Source organism: Cavia porcellus, unplaced genomic scaffold (genome assembly GCF_034190915.1).
Source record: "Cavia porcellus strain 051 isolate PalLab524CR breed Dunkin Hartley unplaced genomic scaffold, mCavPor4.1 scaffold_6, whole genome shotgun sequence".
Lineage (NCBI taxonomy): Eukaryota > Metazoa > Chordata > Mammalia > Rodentia > Caviidae > Cavia > Cavia porcellus.
The window spans coordinates 48,164,918-48,177,764 of record NW_026947489.1 but is presented as its reverse complement, the minus strand read 5'-3'; the positions used below and the strand labels follow the sequence as shown (position 1 = coordinate 48,177,764).

The 12,847-nt window shown below is 40.8% G+C and overlaps 1 protein-coding gene across 1 annotated transcript; it reads left to right on the top strand.

Moving 5' to 3' along the window:
* The first annotated feature begins 659 nt into the window (after positions 1–659).
* On the top strand, positions 660–8,777 carry Mrps33 (mitochondrial ribosomal protein S33). The gene is made up of 3 exons (XM_003475449.5): positions 660–813; positions 5,174–5,415; positions 8,333–8,777. The coding sequence occupies exons 2-3, from the start codon at positions 5,201–5,203 to the stop codon at positions 8,436–8,438; spliced, it is 321 nt and encodes a 106-aa protein (XP_003475497.1). The 5' UTR covers positions 660–813; positions 5,174–5,200; the 3' UTR covers positions 8,439–8,777.
* Positions 8,778–12,847: the final 4,070 nt, after the last annotated feature.

The following is a 12,847-nucleotide window of genomic DNA, read 5'->3' as shown; positions in this document are numbered from 1 at the left end:
AAACACAACACCCAAGTGAAATTTCTCCCAAGAATTCTGAGAGAACATTTTTGGAATGTAATTATGCATACGATTCCTATAACTCACCATGTAAATGTAACTGTAGTCATTACACTCAAGTTTATAACTCACTAGCCAAGTATACAACAGGCTGCTGGTTTACCTTAAAAGAGTGAAACATCCAGTGTTTCTACTGGGGGTCGGGTGGGGGGGACCAAAGACAGAGACAGAGAGCTCAGAGTCCCTAATTCGGGGAAGAGCAAGCAAGGAAGGGCTCCTGCAGGTGATCGTGACAGAGGATGAGTAGATAACAGGAAAAAGAGGGAAATGGCCCTGCTGGTGGGTCAGAAATACTAAGCCCAAGTGTCACGTAACGCTCTTGGAACACGAAGATCAACGCTGGGTAGGGAAAAAAAAAAGGGAAGAAATAAACTGCATTTGATCCTCTCATTATACAGCGCATGCATCGCCACTATTTTAGAGCCAATGGAAGCAGCTCTGCAGCCATTCCCAACAAAATTAAACCGACCTTCCAAAGGAGTACCCCTCCTTCAATTTCAGGTCTCACCGCCCAGCCTAGCAACCCCGACCCCCCGCCCCAATGCGCCAGCCTCACTGCGCAAGCGCTAGGTATAACCTCCAAGGCCCCACCCCAAGAGCGGAAGCTTGTCGTTCCGGGCTGTTACCCGGGCTCCGCTCTAGCCGCCAAACTTCCGCTTCTACTGTTCTCTGTAGCCGCGGTCCGGAGCTGAGAGCGGGTTAGAGGGCGGGACTTCCGGGCCAGGGCGCGTGGGTCAGCAAGGGCTGCACCAGGTAAGGCTGTCCGGGGCGGCCCGAGTCTGCACAGAGCTAACCAGCGGCTGTGCCCGCTAGACCCCTGCTGGAGTTTCATGCTTATACAGTAGCCAGGAACAGGATGAGTTCAGTTGCGTAGTGGTCAGTTCGGAGGTTTCACTTGCATCGTACAAATACCGTGGCCTTTTCCTGCTGTAATTGGGAGACTATACCAGAGGAGGGCCGCCAGCGTCTCTGGCGCTGTAACTTGCTCTCCGACGCTGTTCTTCTTTCCCAGATTACTACAGTCATGACTCAGTTTCTCTGCTCACCAAATGGCCTTCTGCATGGTAGCTTTGTGTAGGTCATGCAGATTAATTTTGTTAATATTTTAAGAAAAATATTCTGGTATTACCCTATCGATTCAAATGTGGAAATCTGACACTACTAAAGGTTCTATCTGGGTGGTAGCAGGGCTTAAGGATTGTTCTTGCTGGACTGAACTACAGTTAACATGTTCAGCGCCATTCGTGCCGGTCTTACCCTATAAAATAATTGTTAGGGGACTTTAAAATAGAAAAGCGTTCTGATTAGGTTGTTTTTCGGTGACAAGACAGGTGTAGTGTGTGTGCGTTCTTTGGGTCCTCGTGATCGAGAGTAATCACTGGCTACAGGTTTTTTCATATTAGCCTCACAATTCAGTAAGTACTTTTTACTGCCCTTTTTTAGCAGGTGAAAGAACTGAAGCGTAGAATATGAAAATGACACGGCTGTTAAAAGACAGGCGTCAGCCAGCTTATCTACCTCGAGGCTGACGTTATCTGCTAACTACTGGTTTTTGAAAAATTTCCTCCCACCAAAATTACCCATGTATGTGCACATGTAACCATATGGCTTTACAAGTTCAAAAAGCAGAGACACCCCTAGTTTAAGAACTCCTGCACTTCATCCTCACCTTTCAAAGAGAAAAGGCAAACCTAACTAAAACCCAGTTATTGAAATAAAATTACCTGTCAAATACGTAAGAATGCATTTAAATAATGCATTGAAATTCATCATAAAAATCAAAGGAACTTGCCCTATTATGCCATAGGGGGGAAAATACGAGAATTTTCTTGCATGGGCTTGTCTTCCTTAGGATATGTGAGTACTGAAGTTTATTTTGCTTAGCCTGGTTAACTGCAGTTATTTTTTTCACAAAACTATACTTCAGTTTCACATTTTAATAAAAGATGACATTTGAAAGCAACTATTTGATCCCTTAAAATGGTTTTAATGAGACTCAAAATCTAATTGACATGTGAATTATTTGCCATTTACTTTTAATGTCATGAACATAGTCATAATGTTTTTTATTTTTAAAGGATAAAATTGAAAGATTCTGTAAGGAAATTTTACAGAGTCCTGAAAAAGCCTAAGTAAGGCTTTTTGATTTTTTTTAATTTAAAGCTAATTTTTAAAAAATTGCCATTCGTCAGTCTTGAAGCCAAACTTACAGCAAAATCATTAGCCTATGTTTAAAAAAAGTAGGATGCCAAGTTCCGGTGTCATTCCCCATCTGTGACAAGTGTCTGTGCTCTGTGGAAGTAAAAAGCAGTGTTGTTGGTAATTGTTTTAGGTATTTTCAGTTTCCCCTTGTTTAGCAAGTGGTTTTTTTGCTTCTAATTAAAAACTCAAGTAGAAAGTGGCTTGTTCCCTTTATCATAAAATTTTTAGGACTTGGGTTTTGTAGTGTAATCATGTCCCAGTGGAGTCTAATGTGATCCTACTGCTTATCAATTGTGTATCCCAGTAATCTACCTTATTGCAAAATGGGCTTGGAGATAACTTAGCAACTTGTAATGTCCTGAGTGACCACTGTCCTCTTTGCTACCTGTCACGTTACCAAGGTGCTGGCCCCTCCCTACCATGTTTCTCTGGCTGTCAGGCTTGTAAGTGAAGATATCATTGCAAGGAGGTACTGTTCAGGTCTAGTTGTATGAGGTATGTATTTTTTTTCCATGACTAACCAAGGACAAGTAATCAACAGATGTGTTGTTGTGGAACAGAGGAACATCAAACTTGCAAAGAGATTTGGTTTTGTTTTGTTTTTAATTACTATTTTTTTAAAAATTTTCTCACAGTAGTCCTGCAAGAGAACTCTAAAGTTTAAGACCCCTCAACCCCTAACCTGTGAGACTCAGATTTAGAGATGATAAGTAACTCTTTGGATCACAGGTAATAAGTGACAGAGCCAAGCATCAGGACTCCATGCTGCCTATTTTAAAAAACTGGTTTCCTGAAAACATTGTAGTACGTAATAATTCCCAGACCAACTTACAAGTATCTGTATAAAGGTTGTGTGATTACAGTAGAAATTTATTCTGATGCCATAATGCTAATAAGTTAGGCAAAGCAGTGAAGAAAGTTTTTTAAACTGATGTTTGGAAACGCATTATTCTAATGGTGGAAGGAAGAGAAAGGATAAAGCATGCAAAGAAACTTTGCAGCTTCCAAAGGGACTTCTGGACATTTGCAAGGTCTTCAGAGGTACTGATCTGTTACCAGTTTTTATTTAAACATTAAACTGCTAATAACCTGACCTTGTTGATAAAAACTATAACCATAGTTCTCACAGCACCAACTCAGTCTCATCTGCATCTGTGTAATGGAGCAAGAATTGTGAGAAAAGTGGACTGAAGAGGGGAAAGAAGGTGCATGGCTTGTAGGCCATCAGGGTTGGGGGACCTGAGGCTGATCATTCTCCCCTTGTGGCCTTCAGGTGGCACTGTTGGCCCAAGATTGCTTGGTTGGTGTGCAGAATGAGAAATGGTTTGACTTTTTCAGCTTTTGGTTTCTTAATGGATCTTAAAACATCCTTGGTTTACACACTGAGTTTGTTTTCTTGCGAACGAGCGCTATGTTGAAATTTTACCAGGTGAGCAGAGTCCTTGCCCCACACCTGATCTGCCTCTCAGCAGGTGTGTGGGAGCCTGCTTTTGCTGCTGGTCAGTTTTGTTAGCATTCTTATTTCCTCCTCTTGCTTGAGTTTTTTGGGTTTTGCTTTTGTTTTTGTTTTTTAAGTTCAAGTAGGCTTTAAACTCACTATATATCCAACAATGGCCTCAAACTTGTAGCAGTCCTTCTGCCTCAGCCTCGTGAGTCCTGGGGTTATAGGCATGTGTTACCATGCCTGGCTACTGGCATTTTTCTTGTACATTTATATGTATTTTGTTTGTTCATTTGTGCATTTGTTTAATTAAAATAAGCTGTGGCTCATCTATAAGAATAATGTGTAAAAATTTGAGGAACTATTTGGCACTGTTCCTGCTTAGGTTTTTTTGTTATAATTCTCTCATTGGTTTTTCAAGGTAATTTGTGCCCTTTTTTTGGTTTGGAAATCAGCTCCTTTTTATCCGATCTGAAGTGTGCTCCAGACAGTCCTTTAGTTTAATTTTCCTTTAATTAGTCCTTTAATTTTCACTATTAAAATTTCACATTAATTCACATTCAGCCAACAATAACCTATACATCTGATCTAAAATGGAATAAATAGCATCGTTATTCAACTAACAGGAGTCCAGATTTTTATGTATATCCCTATATATTTGTTGATGTCTATTAGCTATAATTTTTGCATGTCATAGCTCTCATTTGTACTTATTGTCTATTTCAACATTTTGTGCCTCTACAAAATTAACAGTTCCTGCTGTTAATAAGAACTTAGCTCATTTGTCAAGGCTAAATCAGGTAACAGCACAATTCCTAGGTGACTTTTGTTCAGGAGTAAAATGAATCTTTTGAGTGTTGAACCTTATTTCAAGCTGTTGAGTTTTTATTTCCATGAGGCTACTATGTGTTTTTCCCAAGTGGCTCTCAGTCTCCAGGCAGAACTCAATCCAGTAACCTAGAGGCCAGATGACCTCATAACTCATTAGCAGTTCTCAGAGCCATCTGCTGCCCTTGAGGAGAACAGCGTTCAAAGGCCTGGTGATAAAGACAACAGCATAATTATTTCCCTGCCCCGATTACACCTTTAGATGGCAAGCAATCAGCATATATATTTGCAGATTGCTTAGGTGGTTGTTTTCTAAAAGCAGAATAACAATGCTATAGTGGAATAACTTGTTCCCCTGTCCTCTCCATCCAGCCTGCAAAGAGGTAAATTGCCAGTAACAGTGGCTTATAAAAGGGGAGATACAGCAAGGAAATACGAGGATGCCATCACAAACTGTAAATATCACATGTGACATACGCGGAGGATGTAGTCATTTGAACTGTCGCTACTTCTCAACCTGCAAGGAGTGTCCCACCAATAGTGTTTCTGTGTGGCTTGCCCTATTTCCATTTTCTAATGTGGTCTTTAGACAGTCAGAATTTCTCACCCTAACTTGCCTCTCCTTGCTCTCATTTCCTGTAGGAAGTCTTGCTCCTCATTGTTCAAGAAATGTCTTCACTTTCAGACTATGCCTTGCGCATGAGTCGTCTGAGTGCCCGGCTCTTTGGTGAGATTGCCAGACCAACTGACTCCAAATCCATGAAAGTGGTGAAACTTTTTAGTGAGCAGCCTATGGCTAAGAGGAAGGAGACCTACGACTGGTACCCAAATCACAACACATATTTCGCACTCATGGGCACACTCCGTTTTCTTGGCCTCTACAGGTAATAACAACAACAATAACAACGAAACACAAAAGGACCCATGAGAGACATTTTTAATAGGTCAGCAGAGGGGAAAAATTGCCTTTCTATCCTTATACTTTTATAGCTTTTTTGAGAGAACTTAGAGAGTTCAAAAAGTATAGTGTGTGACTTCTTTCAAAATACTTATAATGAGCAAACCCCCAAAAAAGATGTTTTAATAATGTCTAATCCGTGACTGATGTTGGATTGATAACTGAGCTATAAAGAATGGTGTAATTATTCATTCATCTAAGAGCACTCTAAAAAGGATGTAGGAAAAAACCAGGCCAGGGGTAAAGGGAGGAAACCCCAGGAGCACTGAGGTTGTCTGGGCAGCAGATTCTTGGCTTCAAACGAACAGAGGCCCTGCCCTGCACCTGACATGCCTCTCTGTGGGAACCTCCTTTCTCTCCTGGTGGCTACTTTGTTGGCATTCTTAATTCTTCCACCCGCTCCGGGCATTTCTATTTTGTGCCTTTATTGATATATTCATTTGATCTAAATCAGCTTAGTTGGCCACTAAGGGAACTGTGTAAGTTGCACACCCTCGACACTCCCTACTGGTATGTGTGTGTGTGCCTGGAGGCGGGTGCCTTGGACTATACACCTCCAGATAGAAAACAGATCCAATGCCTGTTGATCACTTTCTTTAAAAAGAATTTGTTTCCAAACTAGTATGTGCTCATTAGAAAAAATTTAAAAGTACATATTATATAATAAAGTACATACAATATTTAACATGTTGAAACTGAACTTGTCTTTGGGCAAAAAGACAAAAATTGATTTAGAATCCTTCATAGGAATGTAATAAAATTAATAATGTGGCATGATGCCCATGCCAGAGAAGTAAAGGTTAGTATTTTATTTATCCAACAGCTGTGTCGGTACATATGGGCAACAGCAGTGAACAAAACAGAGGAGATTTTCTTGGTGAAATGTTTTATTAGAGATTTAATCTGTGACCTAGTTTGAATGTCTGGAATTGCTTTAGATTGTCCACTTTGCCATCAGTCTGGGTTCAGAAAATACAAACTAATATTATTATGACCTAAAATAAAATATTGGAAGCCAGATCCTTTGAATGGATTATAACCCATAACAAAACTACAGTTACCTACTTTTAATGTATCTGTAATGTATCCATTTGTTTAGAGAATAAAAAATTGGCTCTCTTTAGAGTTAGGGAAAGAAGACAGCATTTAATAATCGAAACACATTATTTTCACATATTTAGTCACTAGTTATATAAAATAGCTCTTCTAATGCCAGGCCTCCTAGGGCAGCAGGCAGGAATCAGCTAGACAACCTTCAGTAAAGAAAATTGAGTTCTCAGCTACAGTCAGTTCAGTCAGTTCACCAGGCCTGGGATCCAGTGCCCACAGAGACAAAGCCTTGCCTCTTAGAGCTGCATTTCTGGCCAAGCACTGATCAGAGTACGGGAGGGAAGGAACAAGGGATAAAAACATAGTAAGTGAATGATGTGATGTGTCACAGAGTTGAATGTGCTATGGGAGAGAAGGCAGAGCTGGCTGAGCAGGATCCAGAGTGCTGACTGGGCCGCGGTTGGCAGGGAGAGGCCTCCTTGCAGCATCAGACAGGAGGTGGGGCCTAGGCAGAGGCTTAAAGGCAGTAAATGAGCCCTCTGAGACCTGGGAAAGAACCAAGCAAAGGCCCAGGGACAGGGGCATGCCTGGAAGGCCCCTGGGTCATGCAGACCAAGGAACAGTGGGAGACAGAGGGGACCATGGGTCAGCGAGCACCATGGTGGAGGACTGGGGCTTTTGTTCTCGGTAACATGGGAAGCTGTTTCCAGGGCTGTGAACAAAGGGCTGACCTTGTCTGACATTATTTTAGAAGAATTACCCTGGCTGCTCTGTTGAGGATTATTTGACATTCATAGCTAAACCCAAAGAGTTCTGTTATATACCAGCCATTGTGTTGATGGAATGAAACATGAAATTCTATAAAACAGATCTCTTTTTAAAATAGCTTAGGAAATTAAAAATTGGGCCCAGCACACCCTTCTTTTACCTTTAATTTAAACATTATTATCTACACTTTACAGATGAGGAAGCTAAGGTAGAGAGAGATAAGATCACTTACACAAAATCACAGAGCTAATAAATGGCAGGACTTTGATTTGAACCCAGATTTAAATGGGTCTCATAGCTTCCACGTTTCAGCACTATACTATTCTTGGTCTTAATATGCAGGTATTTTAATGTAATACAGGCAGTCTTCAACTCCAGCACTGTCCCTCTGTATAAAATAGTCCTGGGCTGCCTTGGGTGCTGCCCTGTAGCTGTTTAATCTGGCTTCTTTCTGCCTGAGCCTTTCCCGACAGCTTTCCTGTGTGGGATATCTGCTGCTGTTAAGGCAGCTTCCTCCAGACCTCTGCCCATGGCTAGTAGATACTCACTATTCCTGGGGTAGCCAGGCTTCCTGTTAGCTACTGAAGGTTGTACCCACGTTCTGCCCCTCCCCTCGAGGACTTCAGTCTTAATGCTGGGAAAGTGGGGCTGTGAGCTACTGTGTATCATATCACATAGGCTTACCTGGGCAGGTCTGAGTGGTTAACTACAGTTTGGGACATTGTTTCCATAAGAAAAAACTGATTTACAAAAGAACTTTTGGATGTCAACCCAGCACCCCCTATTTTCTGCTCACCAAAATTCAGCATGCACCAAGAAAAGTCGAGGATCAGTAACCAGAACAAGCTAAGCATGATAGTGCACACCTGTAACCCCAGCATTTGGGAGGCTGAGGCAGAAAGATTGCCAGGAGTTCAGGACCAGCCTGGGCTACTAGGAGACTGTCTCAAAAACACCAGAACAATGTAAGAGAACTTGCTAGTGTACTTTGCCAATAATTGGTTTATCATTTTTGCTTTCTTCAGAGATGAGCATCAGGATTTTAAGGATGAACAAAGGCGTCTAAAGAAACTTCGTGGAAAGGGCAAACCAAGGAAAGGAGAAGGAAAAAGAGCAGCGAAAAGGAAATAAGTGTTAGCCATCAAGACAGAAAATTTCTTCCTCGGTGACTAAGAGAAGAAAGCACATTTACTGTCTTTCCATGTATCAGAGGACTCTCATCCCCTTCAGGGAAGGTTATCTGGAAAGCAGTCGTTCGGTGTAGAAATTAATCCAGCTCTCCTGTGCCTGGTTTCTTAAATACATTCTAATTCTACAAAATCATTTCAGCCTTGGTTTTGTAATCTGAGGTTTACCTAGTTCTCTAGTGGGATAAATTTATAATTTATTGTTTAGGGGCTGGTTTGGAGTGGGTATGGGTTGCTGGGGGACTGGAGAAGCAGCCTCATTAAACGAATGCCGAGCAGTGTCCTCGTTTTTCCCTTTCTTCCTCACTTATTACTCACCACTGAACATCTTTCATCTCTTTAGCTGTTCAGCCATTGTCTCCACCACCACGCTCACAAACTTAATATGCACCTCCACCTATTCCTTTGAACATATCTAAGTGGGATAAAAGGCTGTTGTGGGACAGGGACTATTGAATACTTACTGTACACAAGGTACTGAGCCACTGGTAATACATGGTTATCCGGAGAAACACTGCCTTTCTGTCTTTGGAAGACACTAGTATGATTATATGCAATTGTATTAAATGCTGCAAAGGAAAAAGCCAGAGTCCTGTGAAAGTGTGCATGAATGGATGGATCCCATAAATCACCAGAGGCCCAAACTTCATTTGGGAGCCCTCCCTTAAAGAAATGATATTTAAGCAAAGCCAAGGATAAGTAATACTCAGAAGAAAAATGGTAAAAAAACATGTTTGAGGCAGAGACAACACAGTTTCCAAATCCGGAAAGTAAGAAGAAGTTGTCCAGTTGGACCACTGACTGGTTTATGGTTGGTCATAAGGAAACACATAGTCCAAACCATGAAGGGTTTTTCAAGTTCCATGAAAACCCTTGGATGTAGCCAACTAAGCCGGAAGTCAGAGTATTAAGATATTTCTGTTGGTGACTGCATGTATTTGGGTAGCTAGTTGCTGATTTCATTGTCTTTAGTGCTGAGTTTCCAGACAGATTGTAAGAGCCTCTGATATTTTTTCCCCTGAGACAAGGTCAGGCTGGCCTTGACCTCTGTGCAACCCACACTGGCCTTTAACTCTCAGTGATCCTCCTGCATCAGCTCTTGAGTGCTGAAACTATAGCCATGCACCACCATGCCTGGCTGATTTTTTTTTTTCCAAGAGTTGAGTCCAGCATTGCCCCATAAATATTTTAGAAATTGTGGTAAAAAACAACAAAATTTAGCATCTTAACCACCTTTAAGAGAAAAATACAGTTGTGTTAACTGTGCACTGTGATAAAGTACATTTTAACTCTACCTTTCTCAGGTTTAAAAAAAAAGTGAAATACACAAGCAGCAGTACATGCTGCAGCTACCCAGCTACTGTAGTCTCTCCCTGAAATTCTGAATGAATCCTGGATGAGTAAGAATCCCAGTACATATGTTTAGACAAATGTTACGTTATTTTTATAGATGTATAATCCAGATGGCATGGCTAGAGCTTGTAGCCTGTTTTTTTTTAAGTACCCAAAATTGGGTAATTTGTGTCTGATAAAAGTACAGGCTGAGAATCCATTCATTTAAAGCTTTGTACTGAGTGCCTGCCATATGCTTGACACATAGAGGATACAGAAGTGAAGGGATGTGGTTCCTAAGATTGTGTGAGCAAATCGGTGGGGTGGGTTTTGTGTATGTGATGAAGCATGGCACCTTCTCTGAAGTTTGCATAGGAAAGTGTTAGATGTGACCAATGCAGTTGAGCCAGGTGGATGTTGGGCTGAGGAACAAGACCTCAACCTAAAAGAATTATGTGATCGCCAACTTTAGAAACGCTGGGTGCAGGAGAAGGTTAGAAGCAACATGGTGTTTGGGCGGGTAGCTGCTTTAGATGCCAACAGTAAGCCTGAGTCTTTGGGTAGCTGACAGAAGAACTTCAGCAAAACTCTTAGGTCCTGAGGTCGCAGGGCACCTTAGCAGCAGTTGATGGGCAAGTTTGTAGGTAACCCAGCAGGAGATTGGTGTGCCTCTGCTGATGCTGAAAATCAAGAGACTAAATCCGAAATGTATTTGCCTGCAAACTGTACCCTCAAATCAACTGTTAAGAGTAAATGGCATGGGGGCTGGGGATTTAGCTCAGCGGCATAAGCACCTGCCTTGCAAGCAGGCGGTCGTGAGTTCGATCCCTGGTACCGATAAAAACTGAAAAAGACAAAAAAAAAAAAATTTAAAAAAAAAAAGAAAAAAAAAAAAAGAGTAAATGGCATATAACTCAAAACCCTCCACTGAACTGCAGCGAATCAGCTAGGAAGTAGGAGAACGGTTGACCACTCCATGGAAGGTAACACGTTTTAGGACACCGGTGACCATGGCTTCAGACAACAACAAGCATAATCAATATAAATAAATAAGTAAATCTCTTAACTGCATGTTCAGGTTAGCCAGATTGTTCAGCTGGATTTCTGGTCAAAACCTAAACTACTTATGCTTTCCTGGTAATGTTTGGTGTTAGTATATAAGGGGGATTTTGTCCTTGATTTCAGTATAACATAGTGAAAAAAAAACCACATTTCAGAGGCAAAAATCACCACCCATGTGATTCTACAATGCCTTCTCTAACCCTTTTTCTTCTTTCCAAAATTGTAATGCTTTACTGGATTAACAAAATATAGGATGTTTATGCAAAGGACTATATAAACTGTACAAGGTTACCCCAGCATTTTTATACAAACTGTTTTGTAACTATTAAGAATTGCTGTGTCTTACTAGAAGATTTTTTCCAAGACTGTGTTCACAGATATCCACAAAAATACATAGTTCTCATCTCAAAAAGAAAAAAATAGTTCCCAGGGGCAAGGGTACAGCTCAGCAAGAGAGCAGTTGACCAGCATGTGTGAGGCCCTGGGTTCAGTCCCCAAGATTACAAGGAAATATTTGAATAAAAATACCTTCATTCACATTTACATGCAGGATGATAGGTTCAGGAGGAAGACATAAATGGCAGATACTTTATATGTAATTATGGACTACAGAAACTCATTTTTTAAAACTACAACGTACAGACATACATGTATGTATGTATGTATTAAAACATCCCTTAACCTACCAACCCTGTCTTAAAAGTCTTAAAGCACTCAAGGAAAGTTCAAAAGCAGTTTTTAAAAAAGTTAACAAAACAAAGTGATACATTCAAGAAGGCTTAGATAAAACTGAAACAAATAATAAATGCCTAGATATGGAGATAACTAGAAAAACATGTTGAATTTAAAACAGAGAAATGCTTTTTAAATGACACACAGGCTGCAGAATGGAGAGGTCATTACATTGGCATGAGGACCAGCCGAAGAAAGTACTGAGATGCAGTTTTTTTTGGAGATCTGGCAATACTATAGGTTTATCTTAAAGCTGAAAACAAAGTTAAGCCAAGCGAAGAATGTGTTTCTGAGAGAGAATAGTCATCTGTGGGAGAGCATTGTGTCCCTGCTTCTAACATTGTCTCCGCAGAACACTCTTAAGTAGGTGGCCAGTACAAAATCATCTTCCCCCGAACCTACAAAACTGTTGATTAGTCTTTTGAGTTTAGAATAAAAACTGTTCTCAACAGATACTGCAAATCTTAGTGAGAGAGATTTATCTAAACAGAAGTCCAGTTTGAGAATATCCATGAGAACTGACCATTGCTATAAGCATCAAACTAGTAACAAATAATATAAATATTTAAGAGGAGAGTTGGAGATAGAAATGTGATTTGTACCATAAAGAATGACTTCAGAAGCAGTGAATGCAAATATGTCCACATTTTTTAAGCACTTATCGTCTGAGGGCTGTTGTGCTTTGTAGGTCTTATCTTACAACTCCCTACCATGGTAAATGTTCCTGTTTTACAGATAAGTCTGAGGCTTGATTTTGTGCCCAAAAACACTAGCCACAAGTGTCTAGACAGAGGTTTTACATTCAAGCAGCTAATTTCAAAGCCTATACTTTGATCATTGCATTACATGTAGCATTTTCACAAGCACAGAGAAAAGTTTAAAGCAAATAGCATTGCAAAGACCCACCAGCACCCATAGTGCTTCTGGTTGGTGAGAGCTATAATAGCATAGCAAACTCACAATCACACCCTGAATGAACCAGTCACTACTGGGCCCTCCAATCTCCAGTGTCCTTTCATGGCCCCATGATGGAGTCTGATCTCTAAGTCTGAGGATTACTGTAACAATGACTATCATTTGTCAAGTGTTCTACCATTTGCTAAGAACTGTACTTAACTCTTAATCCCTTCAACAGCCCTGTGAGATTAAGTATTATTTTCCTCTCTTGTGTACATGTATTTAAGTTTGCAGCTATGGGTACCAACTCTGACTATGCATTAGAAGTAC

Coding starts and splice junctions, on each gene's coding strand:
- Mrps33 (XM_003475449.5), top strand. CDS start 5,201: ATGTCTTCACTTTCAGACTATGCCTTGCGCATGAGTCGTCTGAGTGCC. Junction 5,416..8,332: donor CGTTTTCTTGGCCTCTACAG/GTAATAACAACA, acceptor TGCTTTCTTCAG/AGATGAGCATCAGGATTTTA.